The sequence below is a fragment of the Octodon degus genome, unplaced genomic scaffold, assembly GCF_000260255.1.
Source record: "Octodon degus isolate 3935 unplaced genomic scaffold, OctDeg1.0 scaffold00064, whole genome shotgun sequence".
Lineage (NCBI taxonomy): Eukaryota > Metazoa > Chordata > Mammalia > Rodentia > Octodontidae > Octodon > Octodon degus.
In genome coordinates this window covers 11,255,650-11,276,265 of record NW_004524640.1, presented here as the reverse complement: position 1 = coordinate 11,276,265, position 20,616 = coordinate 11,255,650, and the positions used below count along the sequence as shown (strand labels likewise).

Sequence of the window (20,616 nt, the reverse complement as noted above, 5' to 3'; positions counted from 1 at the left end):
AGAACCCCAGGTGCGCTGTGCCGGTCACTGAAACCGAGCGTGGTGGAGCATGCCTGTAATCCCAGCGCTGGGGAGGCTGAGACAGGAGGATTCCTCTGAGTCTGAGCAGATTTCCTAGTGAGACCTTGTATCAAATAAATAAATGATTAAAAATTTTTAAAAAACAAACAAGGAGAGAGCACCTGTCTGACCACGGGGCTGGGTTCCAGGTCCCCTCAGCCCAAAGGATAGAGTAGACAGTCCAGCCCTAGAAACCACTGTCCCACACTATCCTTTCCTGTCCCACAGCCACTACCCAGATAGTGTTGCAGGGGACAGACGCTCGCGACAACAGCTTTCTGCCTGCACACCCCTCTCTGGACGTGGACCGCTCCCGCTCAGTCTGTCTCAGCAACCAGGCGACAGTGCCACCTGTACCACCTCAGGTTCCTTGGTCCCTCTGTATGCGTTTCCATCTGAAAAATGGGCAGGTTGTGTGTGACCGTGGACACCGCCGGTCATTATCAATGCCTCCCTCCTGCGTGGTGGCGCCACCGAGCTGCCTCCAAGTCCCTCGCTGCCACGTGTCAGCCCACACAAGTCTCCAGCGCAGTGAATCCAGCCATCTCTCCTCACCAGCATTGCCTGGCGCTGCGAGTCTCCCGCTTGCCAGCTGCGGGGTGAGGAGATGGCACAGAATAAGCCAGGCCATTTCCCACTTAAAGAAGGCTTATTCTAGGCCAGACGTTCTCAAACTTCTCTAATAAGTCCTTTACTTTTTTTTTTTTTTAATTTTAGTACAGGGTCTACAGGGTCTCACTACGTAGATCGGACTCAGTGACCCTCCTGTGTACAGCCTCCCAAACGCTGGGATTGCAGAAGCAGAGCACCACGCGGAGTCTTCCTTTTTTTTTTTTTTTTTTTTTTAATTCCTGAGACTCTAAGCCAAGGCCTTTGCACTGAGCTATATCCCCAGTCCCTTCTTAGTATTTTGAGACAGGACCTCACTAAGTTGCTAGGACTTGGGCTTGCACCTGGAATTCTCCTGCCTCAGCCTCCCAGAGTAGTGAGGTTACAGATGCGAGCCTACATGTTTGCTTGACTCCTTACACTTTTCAAATTTAGGATCTACTAAAACTGAAATCTTTAGTATTTATTAATCATTTAAAATAACAGAGTCAAGAGCTGGGGAGATAGTTCAGTAGAATAAGCACTTGCCTGGCAAGTACAAGGACCTGAGTTCAATCCCCGGTTCCGCCAAAAAATAATAATAATAATAAAATAACAGAGTCATTACTTAGTACACATTTTATGGGAAAATATATTTTCCAAAACAAAAATACATTATTTTACATTTTTGTCTTTAATGTCTGACTCCACGGAAGAGAGCTAGGTTCACGAGCAATTCTCGATCTATGCGATACGTTACTCAGATTTAAGTATATGGGGGAAAATAATGTAGCCCCAGTTTCCTATTTGATAAAAAGTGAGACCAACAACACGGCCACACCTACTGCCGACAAGAGACACCCCTCAGAAAGTTGACCAACCAGCCTGGACTAGTTGCCAACAACTCCAAGAGAAGGCGTGGTCTTGACCTTCAAGGAGTTAGTTGGATTAGGATTGGACAATACCGGTGTTCTTCTGTGCCTTGGACCCGCCTCACACATACACACACCCAGCCCACTCCGGAACCTTAGGCGGCGAATCCGGTTTCCGTGGAGGCGAGGAGCACCGCCAAGGCGGAAGTCGTGCAAGGCGCGTGGGCGGAGCCAGGCGCGTGGGCGGAGCCAGGCTCAGTCATGTCGGCGGCCTTGCTGCGACGCGGTCTGGAGCTCCTGGCTGCGTCGGAAGGTGAGGAGAGCTTGCGAGGGCACGTCTGGCGGGGACGGGAGGACGGTGGACGCTTCGGAAGGAGCCAGGGGTGGGAGGGAGCCGGGCGGAACGGGAGCCCTGTGCGCTCTCCGACCCGGGCCCGCTGCTCTCCTCCCCGGCAGCCCCCCAGGCCGCCCAGAGCCAGGCCCAACCGAGCGGGGCTTCGGTGAAGCGGGCCCGGAGGGCGAAGGCGGCCCAGGCCCAGAAACTGCGGAATTCGGCCAAAGGAAAGGTGCCCAAGTCGGCGCTGGGTGAGTGCGGGCAGGGGCTGGGAGCGCGGCTGTCCGCAGTATTGCTGGATACCGGGCCTGCGGCGGGCACCGTGAGGGGGACTGAAGCACGGCCCGGGCCCTCAGGAGCTAGGTACAGTGCAGAGGCCCACAGCCCGCGTGTGATAATGGCTAAGTGTGTTCATGCCTGTAATGTAGAAAGGTACAGTGCTCGGAGGAGGAGCGGAGTAAAAGGCCGTCAGCCTCCTCAGAGGAAGCAGCCTTTAGGCTGAGAGCTGGACAAAGTGTAAGGTCGGGCAGAAAGACGCTTCTGCCCTTACAGAACGTGAAAGGGCGCAGGCTGGAAGTGAACAGGGTCAGGATGGAGCTTAACAGCGTTGCGGGCTCTGGACGATGTTCTGAGCCCTCTAAATGTGAATCTTGCGAGGCCTGCGCGCTGTCAGCCCCGCTCTAGGGGAGGCAGCACGTGCTGCGGTGGTCCAGGTGGACCAGGCGTGTCTCCAGAGCACTGCTCTTACCCGCTGGGATCAAGGGCGAGATTGTGTGGCCGGGGCAGTGGTGACAGATTCAGAAGTGAAAGAATTGCGCAGATTGGTCGAGGAGAGAGCACTGATGGACCGATGGGCTGAGCTGGTGAACTGGCTGCCAAACGGGAGCCCAGTTTCTAGTAGAGCTTTTTTTTTTTTTTCTCTTTCTTAAATTTTTGAGAGAGGGTCAGGCTGGCCTTGAACTTACTATGTTGTCCAGGCTGGCCTTGGACCGTGGCGATCCTCCTGTCAGCCTCCCTAGTGCTGGGATTACAGGTGTGCATCACCACACCTGGCTCTAGTAGCTTCTTCAAGAGTGTGTATCCATTAAGGAGAGGAAGATTTGGGGTGGATCCAGCGTACTGGTGTGTGCCTGTAAGGCCAGGTAGGAGCATTGAAAATTTGAAGTCAGCTTGGGCTACATAGCAAATTGAAGGCCAAGCTGGACTATATTTCATTTGTAAGGCTGCATGGGCAGGATGGTAAGCACTTACGTCCCTTTGAATCTCTAGGGCCTCCTGCATACTTAGCTATTTATTAAACAGGTTATAAATTCCAAAGAGCAGCTACAGCCTGCTCATGCAAATGTAATCAGGAGCAGGATACTGCGGGTTTGATCCCCACCTCCACCTGCCTTATCAGACCTGCACTTAAGGCAGGCTGAACCAGCCAAAAAAAAAAAAAAAATCATCCTCAAAGAGCAGCTACAGGGGCCAGGTAGATGGCTCAATGGAATAAGCGCTTCCCTGGCAAACACAAGGACCTGAGTTTAATCCTCGGTTCCGCCAAAAAAAAAAGAGCAGCTACAGTGTGACCAAAGATGTGGAGACTGGAGAGAGGTTTGAGCCCTAGTGACACAAACGTGAAGCTGAAGCTGGGAGAGGTCCACCCATCCGCCCCCCCACCCCCACCCTTGTCTCACTGACCTGTTGCAAGGATTCTCTTCACTGCCTCCCACACTGGATTGAGAGCTCCACCAGGCACAGACCTCCATTTGGTTTGTTTTTGGTACTGGTGCCCAGCCCAGGGCTTTGCCCATAATCCGTGGGTGAAAGGAATGGTGAGGGCCAGCGAGATAGCTCAGGGGACCGAGCACCTGCTGAGACAAGCGTAGGAACTGGGGTTTGATCCCCAGCATCCACTCTGGCCCTGCCTCCAGGCACACTGAGCCGGCCACTGAGACAGGGCATGGTGGTGCATGTGCACACCTATAATCCCAGTGCATACTTGTAATCCCAGCGCTGGGGAGGCTGAAAACAGGAGGATCACTGTAAGTCAGAACTATGTACTAAGACCCTGTACCAAATACATTTTTTTAAAAAGGGCCAGATAGCTCAACAGACTAAAGCACCTGCTTAGGCAGAGCGCAGCAGCCAGGTTCGGTCCCTGGCATGCTGTGCCAGCCTCGCCCCCAGGTCACACTGAGACTGGGCATAGTAGCATGCCTGTAATCCCAGTGCTTGGGAGGCTGAAAACAGGAGGATCACTAGAAGTCGTATCTACATAGTGAGAACCTGTAGACCCTGTGCTAAATACAAAATAGTAATAATAATAAAGAGGGCTGGGGCTGGTGAGATGGCTCAGTGGTCTAAAGCACCTACTTAGAACAAGCTTAGCAAAACACAGGGACCGCGGTTCAATCCCCCAGCACCACATGCCAGCCAGCCCCGCTCCCTGGTGGGCTGAGCTGCCCCCCCCCACATTAATTAATTAATTAATTTTTTTAAAAAAAGAGGGCTGGCCAAATAGCTCAGCAGATTAAAGCACCTGTAAGCAGGTGAAGGGGCTGGGGATTTCATCCCTGGGCCCGCTGTGTCAGCCCCACCCCTGGGGCACGCTGAGACGGTGATAGGGACTGGTCATGGTGGTACATGCCTGTAATCCCAGCACTTGGGAGGCTGTAAATAGAATCACTATGAGTCTGATCTCGTAGTGAGACCCTGAACACCCTGTAGACCCTTCCCTAAAAAATGCAAAATAAAATGAAAGAAGGGAGGGAGGGAGGAAGGGTGAGAACCTCAGCAGCCAGTCTGCACTGTACCTCTGTGTCAGGTTAATGCAGTCCCCTAGTTGTTGCAGACTGATCAGGCCCACAGCCTCGCAATGAGTGGATGTCAAAGGCTTAAGTGAGACAAATGAGGCCTCCAGGAGGATCAAAAGCCCTCTCACAGATTTTCAGGGGTTTAAGACCAAGACCATCTCTAGGTAGTCTGTCTTTATTATGCTATCAAACAAAGGGGAGGAGTACTGAAGAAGATGCAGGAATCTGGGTAGGACTTGGGGATCCCTTAAAGGACTTCTCTAAGTAATACATTACGTTAATGTAGGAGAACTGTGTCATCTCCGTCATCTCCAGGAAGGCCTTTGCGAAGGAGTGAGGTGCCTGCAGCTGGACTCTTTCTCTAACTCAGTGAGGCTGGAGCCAGGTGTCCTCTGCCTTGTCTTTTGAGATGCCAAGACTTCACTCACCATTACGGGCCACTGGACAAGGGCCTAGGCCTTGGGCAGACTCACAAGAAAACATGAACAGCCAGTCGGTTAATATAAATCCTGCTCAGAGTCACTTCATAGTGGTCTCCATCACCTCTGGCTGTCACCTGGGTCTAAGCAGCCTCATCTCCACCATGGAGTTTTGCAAAACTGCCTTCCACACCCTTCCCCAGTCATCCTATGCTAACCAACCAGCAAAGTGATCTCATGTTGTAAATCGCACCTTGGTTCTCCTTTACCTACACCTTCCTGCAGCTCCCATTGCCCTTAAAGGCCATAGCTGTCCCAACCTGCCCCTCCCTTCCCAGGGCATATTTCCAGGCCCACTCTGCACAGACTGTACCCTCTCCTTAGACAGCTGTCCTTCAGGACTGCCCAAATGTCATTCTAATGAGATCTTCCTGGATCTTCCTATTTAAAATTCCAACCATGAGTCATTAGCCTTCTTGTTGCCTATTCTGTTATCTTCTATAAAATGCCTCCCCTCAAAAATGCTGTTTACCTGCTTTCCCCTCTTTGCACACTGGCATGCAAGCTCCATGAGGGCAAGTCTGCCTGTCCGGTGTCCTGCTGCTGGCCCAGCACCCAGGACAGAGCGTGACATTTAGGTGCGTGCAGGATGAGTGTGTTGAGTCATGGCCCCTAGGAGTCCCAGGCACTTTCCAGGGGAACTGTATGAAGAGGAGGCTTGACCAAGACAAGCCCAGCTTGTAACAGTCTAGGGAGGGGATAATGGACCTTCTGCAGGCCCAGGGGCTGGGGACCTGTAAGGCTTCCAGGGGCTGAACCAGAAATGACACAAACCCCCCATCACCCACAGCCGAGTACCAGAAGCGAGAGTGTCGAGACCACCTCAGAGCAAACCTGAAGTTTATGACCGCCACGAAGAGCACCCTGGCAGAGTCGGTGTCGAAGCAGGTCTGTCGGGTATGGGTTCCAGGAAGGCCTGGCGGCGTCAGCCTGAGTTAGGTGGAAGTAGGGCCAACCCTTGAGGGTTTGCGAGGGAGCCTGGGAGACACTGGTCCAACCCTGTCCTGGCCCACACATCGTGGTGACAGGGACCTTTGTGTCCCTGTCTGCTCTTGTCAATGGAAATGAAGTGCCCTCACTTCTTCCCAGATTCTGCAGCAGAACCGGGGCCGCAAGGCCTGTGACCGGCCCGTGGCCAAGACTAAGAAGAAGAAGAAGGCCGAGGGCACCGTGTTCACAGAGGAAGACTTCCAGAAGTTCCAGCAGGAATACTTTGGCAGCTAGGCTCCCTGGAGGGCCTGTGCACCCAGGAGGTGCACAGGGCTCACTGTTCTGTGGGCCAGCCAGCCCTGCGGTGCAGAGCACGGCCAGCAGATGGCAACACTGGACCGGCTCAAGGGAGCCCTGGAGCTGGAGTTGCTGGGGTTTGGAAGGGAGCTGGGCACCCTGGGGGCAGGTTTACACTGGACTGGAAGGCTTAGGAACCCTGCCCTGCCAGAAAGGCACATTTGTGACTGTTCTGTCTGCTTTGCCCATGGGAGACTTCTGCCTGTTTCCTATGGTCCAAGGCCAGATCCTCGTCCTGAGGATGCTGTGTAGACTCACGGGTTCTAATAAATGTGGGACCTGTGTGTTATGCTGATCTGACTTGAGGGGCGCTCCCATCGCCTCCAGTGCCAAAGGGAAAAGTCACCAGGCAGCCATCTGGGGAGCTATAGTCTGGGGCTACTGCCCCTGGGTGTGGCCTTGAAGCAAAAACTGCTGTTGCTCATTCTGGAAGTGGGCTCAGGAGCCTGGGGAGGAGGGGTGGGCTGTCTCTCCCACCCCCAGGAGCATGTGGGTGCTGTGGGCACAGCAGAGCCGCGCCTGGGACATGCACACCCACACTCAGAGCCCTGGGTCCTCTGTCACGTACACTGGCTCCTAGGCTGGAGGTTATGGGTAGATCCTTGCAGTAGCAGGGTTCACACCCAAGTCTGTGCCTGGGCACAAGTGACTGCACACCCACAGGAGGGCAGCTTGGAGTTGAATCCTGTTGCTGGGTGGGGACAGCCCAAAGGTAGGTTCTGTCCCTGTAATAATAGACCTCACAGGAACTGTTCAGATGTGGGGTGCCTTGGATCACCAATCCTTCCTGCTGCTGGCTGTGTGACTGCTGTCGGTACTCCAGCTGTCCTTGGAGAGTCCTTTCTCCATTATAAGCAGCTTAGTGAGAAGCCAGCTCAACACTAGCTCCTGAATTTGTGTCATAGAAAATGCTGACTAGGCTCCAGCACCCCTTTCTATCAAGGACCCCTGCAATCTTTAGTCACCCTCCAAGGAGAGAGGACGGTGGGGTCCTGCCTCTCCCCTGCTTTTGCGTTTTCAGTCAGATTTCATGTTGTGCCAGTACTGCTGCTGGGTGCACCCTCGCCCCCGTTCTTGACAGCTAGTGTTCACCAAGGCCTGCTCCAGCAGCCCAGCAAGCTTAGGAAGCCAGTACCAGCACCAGAACAAAGGACATCTCACCTAGGGAGGACTGCTGGAAATGTCCTGGGCCTGCTAGTCAGCAGGGCCCAAGTGACACCAGAGTCACATTCAAGCAGAGGAGGCCTTCCCCAGCTAAGGCACTGTGGGTGGATGTGAGGGCCAGGAGCACCTGGCCTCGGGTAGTTGCAGCAGGACAGCTTTGAGCTCAGGTAAGGAGAGTGGGAAGCTGAAGAAGGATGACAGAAACAGGCTCGTTTCACACTGCCTGGACCTCTGCCTGCAGGGGTGGCTCAGGGTGGGACAGCACTGTCTTGGGGCTCTCACAGTGACAGTAGCCTGGCCCAGAGCATGTGTGGCAGAGGGACTTTGCTCAAGCTCCTGAAGAAGCTGGCCAGGTCATCAGGTGACCTTGTCCTGCAGAACAAAGCTCGGGTTGAGCGATTGGGGCTATGGCACTCCAGGATGCCCCTATTCATTGCTGCCCAGCGTTTTTGGGCTGCTCTTCCCCTTCTCTTCAGCCACAACTCTCCACATACTTCAAAGCCAGGACACAAGGTGTATATAGCTGTTGCTCACTTAACCCAGGCATCCACCTACTATCCACCCTGGCTGTGAGCCCTACCATGTTCTCCACCTGGATGCTCACATGGAGCTCTCTGCCCACCTAAAAATAAAAAGCTTACCCCTAGCTGGGCCTGGTGGCATATGCCTTTAACCCCAGCACTATGGCTGGCAGGGGCACAAGAATCACAGCTTTTAGCCCAGCTACACAGCAACTAAGTGAGACCATCTCAAAGATGGACTGTAGTCAGCATGAAGGCCCTGCATTTAATTCCCAGGACTGCTCATCCTCGTTTCCCCATCTGCCCCTCTGTAGGCATCCTCATCTACAACCCAGCAACAGCTCCTCCCCCAACACAGCCCCTGCCACTCCCACCCTAGGATGCCCTTTCCACTGCCTCCATTTCCTTTAGAACACACCAGGATAGGGAACCCCAGCAGGTCTCAAAATAGGCACTCAATGGTGGGTAAATCTGGGACTTTCCCTGCTTTCCCCCAAATGGAACAGGTGAGAAATGCTCAAAACTGAGCCCCAGCCTCAGCAGGACCAAGAATGGGGCACTGAACAGGGTAGGAACCAGGCATGCAACTGAGGCAGGAAAAGGTAACCTAGAATTTAGATCTAGATTACCTCAGCTACACCTGAACACCTAAATAGAGCCCAACGGACATGGAGGCCTACAGCCTGAACAATTCTAGAATCCCAGGCCCTGGATGCTGTAATTGCAGGAAGAACTCAAAAGACAAACCAGGTTTCAGGTACAACTGTCCCCATCCTGTCACTGTCCCCATCCCATCAAACCACTAGCATTAGAAGGTCAGTGAGTGCTTCAGGGTAGATCTGAAGTGCAGGCCCAGCCATGCTGGCACTCAGGCCACACTCATGGGGGGTGGGGGGCAGGACAAGTGCATGCAGGCCCATACACACGTCTCCTCCCCAGCAAAACGACAGCATCTGACCGCTGGGTTCAGCCTCACATTGACACTCAACGCAGAAAATAACTGTAAAACCAGTCAAGCACAAGACTGGAATGAAGCCAAGGCTGAAGAGTAAGCCCCCACAGCTCTAACCTGTTCTGATACAGCAAAGTTCTGCAAGTACTTAATGTTCTCGCAGGATTAAAGCTGTCAAAGATGTTACTGCTTTTTACTTCTGTACCCTCACAATTGCCCCAATCCATTTCTGAAGACCAACTAAAGGTATTTGGGGGGGGGGATGTTGGCTCAGCATGTTAAGTGCTTGCCTGACAAGTGCAGTGTAACACTAGAACCTTTCCTTCATTCTAAGGCCCAGCACTTTATAGACACAAGTCTGGCTGGGTCCTTGTACATCTAAAATCCTGTAAACTAGGAATGTTACACACCTGTGACCCCAGTATTCAGGAGAGTGAAGCAGGATTACTGAGCTCAAGGGAAGCCTGAACTAGAAACCTGGACTCGAAAAGAAATCCTGTAAATCCTCTTCCACTGCTCTGATTACCTGGAGTCTGCCAACAATAGTGAGACCATTATGATTGGGACCTGTTCTGTATTATTTCAGGCCAAGTGACTTTAGGGTTTTTCCATCTCCCAATTGCTTGGGAAGAGGAAATGGCCAACATCTCCAGCTACAAAGGGAATTTCCTGATTGGGCATTGTGGTAAAGTTCCTGCACACTGGTACCTATCCAAGTGTGCTCTCAGAAACAGAAGGTGCTCTCAGAAACAGAAGGTGGAGCCCTGGATAACCAACCTCTCCAGCCCCAAGTTAAGTAGAAATCAGGCACCCAAGGGCCCCAATAAAAACCATCAGCTCTGGGCTAGGAATATAGTTCAGTGGCACAGCACCTGCCTGCCAAGCTAAAGGCCTCAAGTATGATCCTGGGTACTTCCCCGTCCTTGCCAAAATAAAAACCATTGGCTTAAGACCTTTTTGTCCAAATACCTATTACACTTGGCAGGGCAGGAGGGTACTGGGAGCACTTACCAAGAAACACATCAAGTCTGCAGTGGCACTTTCACTACAAAATAATTTATTACAACACAGCTTCAGCGCAAGACACCTATGTACAAGCACATAGCATTTTCTGACTACCCTAAAGGACCCTTTTTTTCCCCCTTGCTTTGCGTACCTCTTCTATTAAATCTTTCAGATACTGAATCTCCTTGGCCAGAGAATCAGCCTTCTCTTTCAGAGCCTCATTTTTCTTCTCTAGTTCTTTACACTCGCCAGTGAGGGCCTCCTGCTCTGCCCGCTTCTTCTGGCGGTACCTGGTGGCTGCTGTCTTGTTTTGCTCCATTTTTTTCAGTTTCTTATCCAGCTTTTCGCCCTTAATTTTGGCTACCACCACCTTCTCTCCAGGGAGATCATAGGGTTTGGGGCGGGAACAAGGGACACCTGGAGATGGCAGGCTCCTATTTGGAGAGCCCCTAGAAGTAGAGGGGCTGTGCTGGGGAGAACCAGGGTATGACTCAGGGCTCATACAGACGCCACTGTCATTATCTGAAGGGGCATCTTCCTCCTTCACACATTGAGGAACCAAGGTAACATAAGCAACAGAGTCAGATTTCCTATCGCCTTCAGAAATATCCACCTCACTGCCTAGCTCTAAGCTAAAGGAATGATCTGGAGTGGAGGACAGAACTCCCGGGGAAAGGGGAAGAGGTTGCAAGAAGGTGAAAGGGGCAACCTGGTCAGTTTTTGTTAAACTTTCTGGAAGATGGCCAATTGGGTTCACTGCCTGGGGGGGCTCCTTGTTAGTCTCCTGGACTAGGGGGGCAAACAGATCACATGTGTCGTCCAACGTGGCCAAAAGCTCATCTGGCATGGTTTCCAGGTCATCTACGCTCAACAGAGCATCAAAATCAAACTCCTTCAGATCCATTTTCTCCAACATCCAATCTGTCCCAGAGAAGGCATCCTCTGCAAGAGACAAAATGAGATCAGAGTCAAACACACAAGGCAGACCCCACCCTGAGCGCGGGGCCCCACAGGGGCGGACAGATGAAGCTGGCTCACTCACCCTTGCCGGTGTCCGAGGCACTGACCACCAACTCATCCACAGCCAGCCAATCGGAGGAGCCCGCCTTAGCCTTGTCGCCGGAGAACCCATGAGGTTTGAAGTGCTTGGCCACCTCCAGGTAGTCATCTAAGAGACCTAAGCTTTCTTCAGCCCCCAAACCCGACTGGTCGAAGGGGGACATCAAGTCCCCCCCCAACACCTCGCTGCTCAGGAAGCTCATCTCGGCCATGTTGTGGGGCTTTGCTGGAATCGAGGAATGTGCTTAATTCGAAGATGTCTTTGTCGGTTACAGCAACGCTGCTGCTGAATGCCGTGAGAAGCCTAAACGCAAACAAAGGCAAATCCCACTCAAGAGATGAACCTGTCAAATAATTCCATTTTTCTACGCCAGGAGAGAGCGCGTGGCCGCCGGCCATTGTGCTGCCGTCCCCGGCCCGGACTCGGGTTGCACAAAATGGACGCCCACGGCAACTCGGCCATTCCTTCCCCAGCCACCCAGAGGACGGCGCTCGTCCTGCTACCAAATAGGGCCAAAGCGCCGCGCCCCGCCCCGCCTGACTCACGCCAACCGCCCCGTCGCCATTTTGGCTGCCGCCACGTTCGCGGGGCAACGCCCCGGACCCCAAAGGTTCGGGGAGCTCGTAGCTCCTGGAAGGGGCCCCCAAAATGGGGCACGCGTCCTACACCCTAGCCGAGCGAGCTCCCGAGCCTGAGGACGCCCACACAGAGGCCGCGCGTCCGAGGCGCTCGTAAAAGCGCTTCCCCTCGCGACGCGTCCCAACCACAGGCGGCGCCCAGCCCGGGCCAGCCGACGCCCCCGGCAGCAGAGGACACAGCCCACCAAGACCCCCGATACTCACGCCATGGCTTAAGCCGCTGGGGGTTGCCGCTGCAGAGCCTGATGCTGCTGCCGCCGCTGCAAAGGCCAATGCTGCCGCAGGCACTACTGCCTCTAATACGCCATGGTGGCCGCGCACTCTGCGCGAGGGGAGAAGAGAGACAGGACCGCAAAAGAAAACTACATCTATAACAGGGAGAAGCAGAAATGGCCGCGCGGCGCGGCCCTCCGACCTTTATAGACTCGGCCAGAGACGCAGCACAAGACGCATCCTTCCGCTGCGCCACGTGACCTTGTCGCAGACCCACTCGCTTGCGCGAGTCTGCGCCTCCTCCGACTCCGCTTCTCCGTTTTTATGTTCAGGGAGTAACTATGAAAGTAGGGGAGTTTATTTTCAATGTCTCAGGGAAAGAAAAAAAGCACACTATTTTACAGGAGGCCTACGACCAAACAATCACCTTCCTCCCTGTGCCGCCGCGAAGTGCGGAAGGATCTGTGAGACACGCCTTGGTTCCGGTGTTAGTTCCGTGCGCGGGGAGAGAAAGGCTTTCAAGTTTTTTTTTTATTGCGAAGCCCAAAGCCTCATGGTTATCGCGCGAGATGCTGGAAGTGAATGCGCGTCAAGCTGATTGGTCCTAGTGTGGTGAATCATTTCTATCTCTAGTTCCTATTGGCTCACAGCCTGAAGTGGGCGGGCAGCTGCACAGGTGCGCGCGGGAAAGGATGGAGCCGCCAGTACGGTTAACGTCAAAGTATTGTAGCGTTCGTTGCCTTCCGTCTCAGACAACTTCGCAGGAGAAGTGTCAACCAGGGACCTCTCCCTAGGGGCCGTGACCGCCATGCGCCCCTAACGGTGGCTTCAAGCCCTGGCCCCTGTATCTCCTAGCCTCAGTCTCTTCCCCGACCAGAAAGTTACTGGGGCCAAGGCTTGGTTTTCCAGAGCGAGCCCTCGGTGGGCGCTGGCTTGGTCCTCCGCCCCCCAGGCTCGGGGGCCACAGTTGGAAGGGCGGGTGTTCACGTTAGATCGCCAGATTCCTCCCCACCTATTCTCAAAGGCCTTCCTCAAAACCCCGTAGAATCTACCGTGTAGATTGAGCAAGATCCACCATGTTAGTGCATTAATTATTTCCACGTTGCTTGCTCTAAAACACGAGTGTATTGTTAAACTGCAGCGTATTCCTGTGTAGGCGTACTTCTTTAGGAATATACGTGTTCAGATACTCCACTGGCATTTCTCCAAGCTGGTTGAACTGTTTTGTAACTCTCAGGCATAACCAAGTTCCCAGCAAGTCATGTGAGACGTTTGAGGACACACTTGCTGTCAGCTCCCCAAAGTGGAGCTGCTATAGAGGTCCTGATAATCTTCCCCATGCTCAGACTCTCCACTGACCCTCTAAAGGTAGAAAACTTGGAGTTCCACCTCTATTATTATTATTTTTTTTTTTTTTTTAACGGAACCGGGGATTGAACTCAGGCCCTTGCGCTTGCCAGGCAAGTGCTTATTCTACTGAGCCATCTCCCCGGCCCCTCACCTCTAGGTCCTACAAATACCATTTCAATAAGGGTTGGCTCTGTCATTGATTAGGTGAGGCATTGAGCTAAGTGACTTGTCCTCTCTTAAGCCTGTTTCCTCATCTGCAAAGTGAAGCTGATTATTCCTGTCCTAGGAATGCACTGAGATCACACAGTGCCTGGTTAAGTCCTCAATAAATGGTTGTTACTGCTGTAATTCAGGTCTCCTGACCATGACCGCCCAATCCCTTCCTTGTCCTCATGACATCATCTTGCATCCTCAGAGGACTCTATTATTATTGACACAAAACCTGCAGCTATAAACAACAGGTGTGCACAAGTCCCAGGGGCTGCTGGGATAAAAATGTCTTTCCTCCCCAAGGGGGATCATGAATGTTAAGATACACTTAACATGAGCTGGACATGATGGCACACACCTGTAATCCCACCACTGGGGAAGCTAAGGCCAAAGGATGTTGTTGAGCCTGGGCTACAGAGCAAGACTGTCTCAAAAAGTTTTGTCTTTCAGTACAAGGCTAGTTTTGTTTTTTTTTAATGTATTTTTTGTACAGGGTCTCACTTCACAGAACAGACTCAGTGATCCTCCTGTTTTCAGTCCCCCAAGCGCTGCAATTACAGGCGCACCACCATGCTGTCTCAGTCACCCTTTCAGCAGGTCCTGGGGGTGGGGCCAGCACAGGACGCCAAGGATTGAACCCTGGTTCCTGCGCCTGCCTATGCAGGCACTTTAGTCCGCTGAGCTATCTGGCCGGCCCTAGGTACAAAAATTTTTGAACTATTATCCAAATCATTAGGGGGTGGTGGGTGAAGGGGAGATTTCCTCTTGCTCTAGACTCCACAAGGCTCCTGACAGACTAAAGTAACACTGCCCCAGCTCTGACACTGCAGAGGTCGTGGGATGATGAGTCTGGTGATGACAGTTCTATTAGAATCATGTTAAACACATCAAAGGTTCTCTTAGCTAAAAATGAAGGTCTGACACTCCTTTAGGAAACTGGTTCCTACCACACAAGTTTTGGAGAGTTTATTCTTCCCATGCTGTGGAAGGACACTGTGTTCCCCTTTCATTTCCTCCCTCAAGGAGAAAAAGTACAGCAGTGCTCGGGGTCTCAGGGCTAAGCTGCTCCCACTGGTCCTAGCCAAGACAGAGACTGGTGACTGACCACTATAGAAGGGCAGACAAGCAACCAGAAGTTAAGTTGTGGATTTGGCCTTAGAGATCTGGAGTTTGAACCATGAAGCAATCAAAATAAAAAAGTAAACAGAAAGCCAGGGGGCAGCTGACCACAGAGCCCGAATCTCTGGATTCTGGCCACTTAAAAGTCCTGTCTAAAGGGGACAGCCTCCCAGCATCTGGTTCCAAGTGTCTCTCACCATTCTCCTTGGCTTTGACTTTAAAGGCCAAATCCAGATAGCTCAGTGGATTAAAATGCCAGCTTAGGCAGACGTAGGGACCAAGGTTCAATCCCCGGAGTGCCATGCCATGCTGACCCAGCCCCTGGGGCACACTGAGAGGCAATTAACACTGGGCATGGTGGCGCACACCTGTAATCCCAGTTTGGGAGGCTGAAAACAGGAGGATCACTACAAGTCTGATCTGTGTAGTGAGACCCTGTACGAAATACATAAAAATTTTAAAAAAAGTCCCAAGGGTGTGCCGTGGCAGAGGGCTCTGGACAGACCCCAGGATCTCTCCGGGGCCCTCCCTCTTGAACCTGACCCCTCAGGCTCCCAGGTGAATTCCAAGGAGGCAATAGCTCAGGAGTGTAAACAGAGGTGGGTGGCCAGGGACTAAGACCATGAAGACAGTGAGTTTCCTCAACAGAGATCTTAAACCATGAGCTTCAAGGTTTCTTTCCTTTATTTTTAAAAAGTCACACTGAGCATATAAAGGAAAATCCTGTTGTTCTGAACAAGAATAGGCAACAAAGAAAAACCAAAGTAAACTTGGAATTTACGAAGTGTTCAAGATAACAATGTGTTTAGGCGTCAGGCTAAGTGTGTGGCTTTCTAAGCTACAAGGTGCCAAAAAGATTCCCAGATGGCGTAGGAGCACTTCCTATTCCTTCAGGCAAAAGTGGGAGCTGAACAGAGAGCAGTGGCAGTGGGGCTGTCACTGTATCTCTTCCTGTTTTTTAAAAGGGGCGGGGGAGGGGGCAGGCGTTGCCGTCTTACATCCAAGCCTCTCAGTACAGTGCCCCTCTTAAACCCACCAGTACCAGGGCCGAGTTCCCACTGCTGCTGCTACTGGGGCCTTATGAGAGAGGGGCTTGGAAGATAAACGTTACCATTTTGGTTTTGTGAAGTGTAGATAGAAATGAGAGCTGCCCCTAAAGACACAGATTAAATTTATTTCCTTCCTAAATTCAGTTATTTTTTACTTTGGTGATTTGGGATTTTTTATTTTTTATTTGTATTTTGGGGAAGGGTCCACAAGGTGTTCAGGGTCTCATTACTAGATCGGACTCATAGTGATCCACTTGTTTACAGCTTCACAAGAGCTGGGATTACAGATGTGCGCCACCCCACGCCCAGTCTCAATTGCAGTCTCAGCATGCCCCAGGGATGGGCCAGCACAGCAGGCCCAGGGATTGAACCCCCGGCCTCTGCGTCTGCTTGCAGGTGCTTTATCCGTTGAGCTATTTGGCCGGCTAGGAACTTTTTAAAATCTTGAGAGATTCTTTAAAGCTTTTCTAAAGTCTTTTCAAAGTTTTATATAGAATTTGGTCAGAAATGACAGGTTGGGGAGTTGTGCAGCACTCACGACTGGGAACCCAAATCCTTTTATCAGCCATCTGTTTCTCACCTGAAACAGCCCCAGCTACCCCAGGACACCACAGGAGATCACCAGAGCCCAAGCCTGGCTTTACCCCTCCCCCACACACTAACACCCAGGGAGCACTGAGGCTCTGTGCTATCTTCACCTGTTTTTCGGTCTTTTTGAAACAGGGTCTCGCTATGCAGTTCAGGATGGCCTTGTGCTCACTTCGTAGCCCAGCAGTCTCGAACTCTGGTGCACCAATCCTCCTACCTTAGCTTCCCAAGTGCTGGGCTCACAGCTGTGCGCCATCATGCATGGCTTCTGTTTAATTCTACTCAACAGTCGGGGTGCAGCAACTCTCGAGCTTCTTGGCTTTATCTTTTTAGTTCTCTCTCCATACCTTACCCAAATAGAACAATGACCCTTGCCGACTACCAGTGTGGCACACACACTCATTATTCTCTTGAAAAAAAAGGTTATTCTCAACCTCCTAATCTATGGCAAAAAAGGGGCAGTCATCTATCTCTGCCCTCAACTGCGGGCTGCTAAGCTTTTTAAGTGCTATTTTAAGTAATTTCATGTCACTATCTCTGGGAAGGAATGAGACAGCTGCAGAAACACAGAAATCTCAGTTGATGGAGAGGTAGTAAGAATAGATGAAATTAGACTCGATGAGAACAAAATACTGGATGGCCAGATCAGAAATAAAACTGTCAGCCTTTTGCCACAAACAGAAAACACAAAATAAACAGACACATGGACATGGTGTATTGAAACAGTCCTTCCCACCCTCAGGATACATTTACATTGCCATAAATAGTGCAGTTTTTAGCAGCAGGAACCAAGAAGGAACGTGAGGAGCACCCACCTCCTTCTCCTGTGATTTAGCTGTGCTCTCCTCCTGGGTAGCACCAATCACTCCAGGTGCCAGGTGAGAGACTGGACGGGGGAGGACAAGGGCTGTGCACGGTCACCTGCCCTTTGGCCTCTGCAGGTACCAGGAATGCTCGGCATCACCCTTTCCTGATGGGCCTATGCTCACTGTAAGGCAACATCGTAGGCAAGGTCTTTCAGGACAAAACATGTTCACTGGGCCCCAGTGGTGACTGAGGTGACACTCAGCTTGCTGCCCACCTCATTCAGCCTCTACTGCTAAGCCTGGGTTCTTGCCAGGCCTTGTCCGACTGGCACTAGAAAAGGAAAGGAATGAAACAAGCACCCCCAGGAGATGGGGCCCCAGCCGCCGCCATTCCTTATCTTACTGGCAGCCAGATGAGATGCAGGCCCTAGGAACCAGCTCCGGGCCCCCCATGCATTGATGGCCACTAGTAAATAAAAATGCCAAGTAACTGCATCCTGTTGATCCTGCACGAGTCAGGAACAGGTGGCCCCAGGAGAAATGCTATTGGCATTTATGAACAGTTGGTTGAAGGGGTCGAGGGATGGGCCTGTTTGCTAGAAACCAGGATCAAAGACCAGCTCTTCCACCAGCCTCATCCCCAGAAACCCTAAATACTGTCTCACTGCTCACTCCACAGAGCTGAGCTTGCAAACCTGGAATCACAGCTCTTCTGGTATTTAACTAAAAGGCAACAGCTTGATTAGGCAGTTATGCTCCAGGGACAAAAGCAAACCAGAAGGCATGAAACAGAAGAGAGAAAAAAAGACACTGAACAGGAAGGGATAAAAGGGCAGGGCAGACAAAGCAGGACAGATGGGACAGAATGCAAAACATCAAGTGGTCTCCACAGCTCCAGGCCACCACTCTACCTTCTCAATTCATTCCAGAAAAAAATCAGCTCAGACCAAGGAGGGAGTAGGAAGCACAGTGTCTGGTAACAAAAATAGACAGGGCTGGGTAAGAAAATAAGAGATCAAAGAGATGTCATTCTAATCAGCATGACATAACCAAGACGATGACCAGAAAGAACCAGGAGGCACCTAGGGACCCTGTGAGGCACCAACTAAATAGTCGCGTGTTGCTAACGGAGAATCCAGGCCCTGACCACCTGACAGCTGCTTTGGCCTTCACCTGCCTTAGGTCTGCAGCAGCACCTCTGGCTCAGACAAGGAGCAATAGAGTGTGTATCCCAGCTCGTCGATTTCCTCGGGGGTGAGCTCTGCAAATAAGTTCACCTTGGGGTTCAGGGCACTAGGCAGGACTCCAGCCTCTAAGTAGCGGATAAGTCCCCTCAGGGCCTGCAGGAAACGATCGGCCAGCATGTCTGGGGACCAGTCGGTCTCCTCCTGGGCCAAGTGGAGGATGACATTGGTTAGCTGGCTGGCAGTGAGGTGGCCCAGAGCTGGGGTGGACTTGCATATGGCCTTGAGAATCTTGAGGCACAGAGATCGGCAGCCAGAGTCAGCCTGGTCCAAAGCCCGCAGGCGTGCCGTCTCAGCTGGACGCAGGCTGAGCCGCCACAGGTTGTCATACTGGGCTAGCCGGTGTGGTCTGGCCACCAAGACAGTGTCACCAAGGGTCACCGAGGGCAGGAAGTCAATCACAAGATGTTTGTCCCGCTCATACTGCACTTCCAGTGTCAGGGCCTCTGGGGGCGGTGCTGGTCGGATCACATAGTCCAAGAGGGAACCTATGGCAGGCCAATTGATGGAGCCAGCCACTACCTTCTCAAACGTATCTGCCACTGTCTTTGGGGACAGGTAGCCCCCTACTACACAGCGGTCCCAGTAACTGCTGCCACGAGGAAAGTACTCTGGGTTCTCACGACGAACCAAGAAGAAGCCAGGGATGTTCATGATTGTGTCCTCACCAGGGATGCAAGACCACAGGTTCTGCTCCAGCACAAGGGGAACAATGAGCTGGATATGGTCAGCTGTCACCACCTGTCGGGAGAGAATCAAACAGGTTTCGAGGGCTTTACTCTGCTCAGGAGACACAGAGTCCAGCATCTTGCCTTCTTACAACAGGAATGAACAAGAATGGAAGCTAAAAAATTATTTCATGTCACTGAGGCATTCAACACAGAGGAAACCAGAGAAGAGAGATGGGGACAGGAATTTAGGAGGGCCAGGTGTAATGGCACACACCTGTAACCCCAGCTGAGGAAGAAGGATCAGAGTTCAAGACCAGCTTGGCTATACAGTGAGGTAGGTCAAGATCAGCATGAACCACACAGCAAGATACTGTCTTACAAGTTTTAAAAAGGAATACAGAAGGAACAGGCTTCTTACAGCTCCTTAAAAGTTGCATTACTGAACAATGAGGTCAAAGACGATTCCAGGGCAGAAAAACAAATGCTGCTGCTGGGTGCAGGACTCACAAGCAGCGGGACCCCATCCAGACCCTGGCTTCCTGGGCTGCATTTGGTCAGTGCCTACCCCACCCTTCATGAGAAGAGTCTCTTACCTGTAGGTCATCATAGAGGCTGCCACTCAAGTACATGTCCCGAAGAGGCATGTCAGGCAGCTTGGCACGCAGGAAGCTCCGGAGCTCAGCGCATATGTCCACGGCAGCTTGCTTGGCCCGAGCCTGCTCTCCGGCAGGGATGGCTGCCCGGCTCCGGTAGTAAGTAAGGAGTTTCTCCTGCAGGGACATGCGGAGTCGTGACTTCTTCAAGTCTACCTGGCCTTTCCTGGCCAATGGCTTGGGCCGGGGCGGGCAGAATGTGTCTGCCAAGGCAAGAGAGACAAGCACGTGAGCTCTTCCCACCTGCCTCAGCCCCACAAAGGAGATGAGCCTGGCACAGAGGGCAGTGCCTGCACAGCCCGGCATGTGTGGTCAGGAAATGCTTGTACGACAAAAGGGTGGTACTGGAGGCCAACGGCCCTGCTCACCTGTGTCAAAGGCTGAGGAGTCTGTGGGGAGGGTCTGCAGGGACCGGCTCAGGCCTGTCTTCATGTCCCTGCTCAGCAGTCGCGGGGAGCCCATCCAGTTCGGTTCTTCCCAGCTCCTTTTCCCCGAGTGGCTCAGGCGAGTAGGGCTCGTAGGGGCACTGATTGCCCGATCGTACATCTGCAACGGCAGAGAGGCCACAGGACACAGGCGGCTTCCTTCTACTTCCTTCCAATTCTCTCCTCCCCAGCTTTGCCTTAAGAGTTCAACTAAGATGGAACCCAGAACCTCATATGTGTGCCCCAGCCTCAAGCTCTGCTTTTCAACAATTTTTATTCTATTGAGTACATTACTTTCTGCCAAAAATCTGAGGAAATACCAAACTCTATGCCAAAAATCTGAGGAAATACCAAGTGATATAAACAAACAAAAATTATCCATTAATGTCCCACAAATCAGAGAAAATTGCTAAGGGCATTTGGTGTATTTCTTTTTAAAAAATGTTTATATAATCAGCACAATAGGGCTGGTGAGATGGCTCAGTGGTCTAAAGCACCTACTTAGAACAAGCTTAGTAAAGCACAGGGAC

General features: G+C 52.1%; 3 protein-coding genes across 16 annotated transcripts in view; 1 reads left to right on the top strand and 2 right to left on the bottom strand.

The window, feature by feature from the left end:
* The first annotated feature begins 1,739 nt into the window (after positions 1 to 1,739).
* On the top strand, positions 1,740 to 6,649 carry Rps19bp1 (ribosomal protein S19 binding protein 1). 3 transcript variants are annotated; one of them, XM_023718906.1, is made up of 5 exons: positions 1,740 to 1,833; positions 1,977 to 2,105; positions 5,922 to 6,028; positions 6,221 to 6,364; positions 6,400 to 6,649. In XM_023718906.1, the coding sequence occupies exons 1-4, from the start codon at positions 1,782 to 1,784 to the stop codon at positions 6,353 to 6,355; spliced, it is 423 nt and encodes a 140-aa protein (XP_023574674.1). In that variant the 5' UTR covers positions 1,740 to 1,781; the 3' UTR covers positions 6,356 to 6,364; positions 6,400 to 6,649. The 3 variants fall into 3 exon arrangements, with proteins under 3 accessions (XP_023574674.1, XP_004634696.1, XP_023574673.1); XM_004634639.2 differs by having other exon boundaries at positions 5,922 to 6,019; positions 6,221 to 6,649; XM_023718905.1 differs by having other exon boundaries at positions 6,221 to 6,649.
* A 3,441-nt stretch (positions 6,650 to 10,090) lies between these two features.
* Positions 10,091 to 12,165, bottom strand: Atf4 (activating transcription factor 4). The gene is made up of 3 exons (XM_004634638.3): positions 11,963 to 12,165; positions 11,103 to 11,423; positions 10,091 to 11,002 (listed from the first exon to the last, which is right to left on the bottom strand). Exons 2-3 carry the CDS (start codon positions 11,329 to 11,331, stop codon positions 10,176 to 10,178), a joined length of 1,056 nt encoding a protein of 351 aa, XP_004634695.1. The 5' UTR covers positions 11,332 to 11,423; positions 11,963 to 12,165; the 3' UTR covers positions 10,091 to 10,175.
* A 4,814-nt stretch (positions 12,166 to 16,979) lies between these two features.
* Mief1 (mitochondrial elongation factor 1) overlaps positions 16,980 to 20,616 on the bottom strand; it is a 26,523-nt gene continuing 22,886 nt past the window's right edge. For 11 of the 12 annotated variants that reach the window (XM_023719047.1, XM_023719044.1, XM_023719043.1 and 8 more), the window contains 3 exons: positions 20,030 to 20,207; positions 19,602 to 19,864; positions 16,980 to 19,078 (listed from right to left, as the gene is read on the bottom strand). In XM_023719047.1, coding sequence (XP_023574815.1) covers positions 18,272 to 19,078; positions 19,602 to 19,864; positions 20,030 to 20,207 — 1,248 coding nt within the window. In that variant the 3' untranslated portion in view covers positions 16,980 to 18,271. The remainder of the gene's footprint in view (positions 19,079 to 19,601; positions 19,865 to 20,029; positions 20,208 to 20,616) is intronic. The other variant, XM_023719053.1, reaches the window with a different exon arrangement.